Source organism: Osmerus eperlanus, chromosome 7, assembly GCF_963692335.1.
Source record: "Osmerus eperlanus chromosome 7, fOsmEpe2.1, whole genome shotgun sequence".
In the NCBI taxonomy this organism is placed as follows: domain Eukaryota; kingdom Metazoa; phylum Chordata; class Actinopteri; order Osmeriformes; family Osmeridae; genus Osmerus; species Osmerus eperlanus.
In genome coordinates this window covers 5,808,811-5,814,595 of record NC_085024.1, presented here as the reverse complement: position 1 = coordinate 5,814,595, position 5,785 = coordinate 5,808,811, and the positions used below count along the sequence as shown (strand labels likewise).

Genomic DNA, 5,785 nt, shown 5'->3' with positions numbered 1-5,785 from the left:
GAAGCAGATTCGCGTAGCAGAAATTTTTAGACGTGAGCTGACGTGGAAATCTATCTCCATCCATTCCTGGGGGCGCCAACCATGTGACCAAGGGCAGAAATTGACAGATACGCCTGTTCAACCGATGCTGCCAATGAGTGAATACGCGTGTTAAGGAGTGTGACATGAGAATGATGCGAATTTAGCCTATCACAGCAGACCCTAGCAGACTATATGAAGGAAGTATATGTATATTTGAAACCGTTATATAAAGGACTGGCATCATGCAAATCATCTTCTCAAAATAAGGGAGTATCAAGAGTTATTTATAACTAGTTATTCCGCAGATAATGTTATGCTATTTAAGTAGCTTTCTCGTCAGAGGACTAGCACTTGTATTAAAGATCCGTAGTTGGTGCATGTCAAAGCAAGCACAAGGTGCAGGAAGGAGATCATTTTCACAGACCTCAAATGCCTAAATTGCATCTCATCTCATACAAAATAAATCAGTCATACAAAAAAATCAGGTGAAGCTGTGCTTTTAAAGTTGAATTTTGATTTTGCACTTGAACTGATACATTCTTGTCTCTTGTTGGAAACCTACAGGCAATGCCTATTGTGGAAAACTTTCCAAATAAGACATGAGAGTATTCTTTTTCTCCGGGCTATAATGATTTAAGAATAATAATGTGAATACCATCAAACTTTTTGCTCCGATATCTGTCCAACAATAGTTCAGGATAAGTTATAGCACTTCAAAATACTGCAAGGAGAATTATTTTATTGTAGCCTACTTTACAGTTAACTGTGGTCATTGTCGAGACAGACACAGGCTGCAGACGGGTGCTCAACACGTCATTGTTTTGAGAAGTTCAATGAAACGACATTCGAAATAATGCAGCTGGTGAGTATAGGCTTTAATAGTGCCTGAAATGACTTTTAAAGAAACATTAAATTGCAAAATCTGTTCATAATATAAATAGAGGGCGATATCTGCCTGTAGGCTACAGATATTTTTCAAACATGTAATCTTTGAGGGCCTACACCATGCTTATCAGCTTTTTCTTAAAACTGCGTGCGTAATACCTGAAAAGTTAAGTTCAAATGGATTGATGAAGTGAATTGCCAGCTAGTTGAAGTCGAAGAACACGAAGATCAATTGAGTAAACTATAGTTTACACGTCAACACGACCCCCTATATTGAGATGTAGGCCCTAGCCTAGTTTCCTCAAATTGATCCAGTTATTTTGAGTAAACGTAACTTTTCAGGCTTTACATATGTAAAAAATGAGTGGAAGAAAATAATCATAATGGAGGACAATATCGAGAAACTTGATTTGTATGATGCGACGGTGTTAACGTCGGTGTTAACGTTTTTATGTTTAAGGTCTGCTTTTTAACAGTTCAAAATATCGTGGGGTCTTAAATATGTCGTTATTTAAGTCAAGGAGTTCATGGGGTAATAGAAAATGAAATATTTTTATTCTGAGTTTATTTAGATTTGCAAGTAGCCAATCTGCTTAAAATGTAGCGAATATAACATGTCAACAACGGTCAATGTCAACGCTGTCTTATTGAAGTAATGAATGCATCGGAGTTTACTGAGCCGTTGTGGCCTCAAGTTTGTTTAAATAAAACCAAAGAAAAGGCTTTAATGCAATGTGGATCGTGTTGTCACCATTGTTGGTGGTGATGATGTTGTTGCCTAATTCTTTGGAATTGCTTGTTTTTTCTCATCTTCGCCCTTGAATCACTTTGAATTCATCAGTCTCGTGTGGGGTGTAGGCCTACGTGAAATGCCCTTCCAATAGTTTTGACTAGGCTTATAAAAATTACGAATATTTGTCTAAAGGATTGCATTATTTATTTTGTTCACCCTTTGTATGGAATCTTAGGTTTATAATATATAACCTTCATTGTTCTTATTTTAAATATTATGAAATAACACATATGGCGAGAAATAGAGACTGAACAACTATAGGCTATAGTCTTTATTTTCCACTTCATTTCATAAACCAATATTCAAGGGGCCATGCCATTTTCTAATTCATGTATCAGAGCGCAGGGTTTCTGTGATAATGTGGTAATAATACAATAAACCATTAAAACCATTTAGTACATTCATTAATACAAATGTTAAAGTAATCTTGTGGATGAGGAGATGATGAGAGGATGAGAGAAAGCAATGGGCATTGCAGTTTAAACTAAAAAGGGTTGACATAAGGAAGTATAATGAACACATAAGAAAACATCACATATCAACTATAGATTCATCAAAAGCATTGATATTGTTTGAAATGATAGAGGTGCAGCAGTTCCTGGATATGAAACCATGAAACCAAAAGTTTTCGTCCGACAGAACGAACGCTTCACTCTTGTGGAATTATCAGCCTTAAAACAGCAATATATTGGTTCATAAATATTTATCCTATGGTTGCTACAGCATTTATCACCAACTTTGATAACAAGACAATTTGCAGTATTCTTGCTATATCACCCCTACTGATTACCCTAGGTCATTGTCATCAGCATTGCATTACAGAAAATTGTTGTCTAGACACATTTCTATAGGAGATAGGACTTTATAAAATTAGGTAATCATACTATAGCCTATTCACCTGACGTCATTCTAACAATTATGTCTAGTTTAACATTACAAAACAGGGCAGTCCTTTCTTAAGTTGCTAAATCACATTAATCCATAACCTGGAAATTGCATAAAAGTGAAGTTTCTGTCGACAGAAACGGACTGAACAGGAACCAAGCGCAAAGTGTTAGGTTTACTAACTATACAGTAAGAATGCAGAAGTTTAGAATCTTAATGCACTTGTGCTGTTATCAACATTGCCTTTGGGTGGCAGCAGACACTGAGTGAGACACCTTGGAGTAATATTGGGGCTCCCGTCCAGAATAGAAGAGGCCAGTACCATATTTTTTGTTTCTCTGCCAATGAGCCAAGACCATTTCATTTGAATTTGCAACAGAAAATCAGGAAACAGGAGAATACAGTAACTCTGCTTAGCTGGGGCGATTCTAGGATCAGACCATTAGGGGTGCTCAGCCCCCAATGAGAATGTGACATGAATACAGTGCCTTGCAAATGTGTTAAACCCCCTTGCTAATAAATCCTTAATTTTACTGGATATCAATTAATACATGTTTTTATTATTATGCAAAATATTGAATGAATGAAAAAACTGAGGATGTCCCTTTCTTCATGAACTACCAGCATCAAATCATAATAAACATTAATAAAAAGTATATTTATATATAATTATTATTTTTAGGGGTTCTGAGATGAAATTTAGGGGTGTTTGAGAACCCCTAAAAGGGTCTAAAATCGCCACTGCTGCTTAGGCTAAGTCATCTACTATTTCATACGCCCCACATGCCTCATTCCCATGCAAATAACCTCGATGAGGCCAAAACGGGTTAACCCAACACCCCCATGTATCTCACTGTCTCTCTCCATCTCTCTCTCACACACACACACACACACACACACACACACACGCAACGTAAAATTAATGTGCGATCTATTAATGTTGAAATAAAGACATAATATAGTAGGTGTTGTCAAGTGCATGTTGTCGTTGTTACAATGGCCCTCCGCTAAAATGTTCCATATTATTCCATTAGCACCAACAATAGCATAAAGAAGCAAGTATATCCTTTTCCTGTATACTGGATGTTAGGCCTATACATGCAGTATTTTTTTGATATTGGACTTACGGCGCTGAGGCGGCACAACAGTATGTCTGCCACTAGGTGGCAACATATTCATCATCTCCAGTTCTCGGGCCTTCATTTGTCTAGCCTACATTGCTAGAGCCATTAGAACCTATGTGACCAATAGCAATTCCACGATTTGTTTTGTTTATTACTATCATGGAGGCCTAAATATATACTTAATTAATTAAGTCCTTTATTTGTCTGAAGCAAGACGAGTCATTCATAGCTACATAACATCGAACTCTGAATAGTCTTTTGAGTCGAAGCAGTCTTTTATGATTCATTTAGCCTACAAGTTAAGGAAAAGTAAATACAGCATTTTGTTTATTGTAACAGCAGCAACTGAAAGCAGAAAGTTGAATAGGGCTTAACAACTATTAAGCTGTGTTTCAATTGCACTTGGGAGGATGTGCGTAATGCGGGGATACATATTGTTACGGCCGACATTTTCTTAAAGTTGACGGTTAATAGGCTATTGTTGATAGGCATACAAATATAGATTTTTTTCCTTCCAAATTATTGTTGGTGAACGATTTGAGCCTTAAACTAGCTTTGAGCTGGGATATGCCTTTAATTTAAAACATAGCATATATATCAAAATCACTATAGGCTACATTTAATTACACCAACTAAAATATGATCATGAATATCCTCATCTTAAAAAGGCTATTTCATATGTACTTTTCACGCAACATCGCAGGAATAGGCTACATGACAAGTGGAGCAGGAAAGCCAACCCATGAAGAGAGGGAAACGGCTAATAAATTACAGTTCATTTTAATCGAACAACATTCAAGTCTTTTTTTCATCCTTTTAATTCCACGGCTAACTCGGACTCTTGAACTTGTTGACGACTTTCTTCTCCTTCACTCGCCTATTTTGAAACCAGATTGTCACTTGTCGCTCTGTCAGGTTTGTTTGGGCAGATATCCTTCGTCGTTTGTCCTTTGTGATGAATTTATTCGTGGCATACTCCCTCTCCAGTTCTTTGAGCTGTACCTTGGTGTATGGCACGCGCTTCTTTCTACCACGTCGAACCGAAATGGTATCTCCTCCAGATAAAGAATCTGTAAATAATAAGATGAATTAATTGTTGGAAATGACACGCCTCTGGTCTGTCCAGGCTATTTCCTTTCTTAGGTGGTTTGTATGCTTTCTACAACAATTAAATACATTGTGTAAAATATACATATTTTTTTAATATTATTGCTCAATATAAGCAGGTATGTCGCCTATATCACTGATTACTCAGAAGCAATGTCATAACAAATATTACAATGTTAAAATAATGTGACTATTTCGACAGGCGTTGTAATCAGGCTATAGTCTACATTTTACACTGATGCATTAAATGTGAACTGAAATTTGAGAATAGGCGAGAATAAGTATGAAGCTACCTTGAATGGACGATTTCCACAGAGCATTTGACTGTGGCTGATCCTTAGCGCAGTACACTTGACCATTCCAGCCGTTGGCTATAGCCCATGGCTGATATGGTTCTATTGGCAAAAGAGATTCATGTCTGGGCTCTGGAGGACCGTTTAGACCTGGCACGACTGGCACGTCCAGATAACTTGAGACAGGTTGGTAAGGACCAGGTGAATACCCTTGGTAGAAAGCAAACTCCTTAGCTCTGGACGGGAATTCCTCTCCAGAAACCGATGTGTCCATGTACTTATCCCCATATGGAGAGGGCTGCGCACAAGACTTGACGCCGCTATGTGACATCCTGCACGGGTAATAGCTGCTGCCAAAATATCCATAAGGCAAGGATGCATTGGGCGAACTCTGTGTGGCAGAACAGGGGCTGCATTGTTTGACAGGTTCGCCCATGCCAGAAACCTGCACCTCACTAGGAGTGTAGGTGGTGGTTGGAGCCAAGGACGTTGGATGCGCCAACAAATTCCTGCACTGATTCGCGGCAAAATTGCCACCAGCAAACCCCTCCATGTTTTTACCTATTTCATCCAAACCGTTGTCGTAGAGGAACATCACCGGGTCAATCCAGCGTGAATGGAGTAGTAATGACGCGGTCATAGCATGCCCTACATCGAGGCAACCAGCTCTTTTTCAA

The 5,785-nt window shown here is 38.3% G+C and overlaps 1 protein-coding gene across 1 annotated transcript; it reads right to left on the bottom strand.

Annotated features, from left to right (window-relative positions):
• Window positions 1-4,017: 4,017 nt before the first annotated feature.
• hoxa13b (homeobox A13b) lies at window positions 4,018-5,785 on the bottom strand. The gene is made up of 2 exons (XM_062466249.1): window positions 5,109-5,785; window positions 4,018-4,778 (listed from the first exon to the last, which is right to left on the bottom strand). The coding sequence occupies exons 1-2, from the start codon at window positions 5,746-5,748 to the stop codon at window positions 4,537-4,539; spliced, it is 882 nt and encodes a 293-aa protein (XP_062322233.1). The 5' UTR covers window positions 5,749-5,785; the 3' UTR covers window positions 4,018-4,536.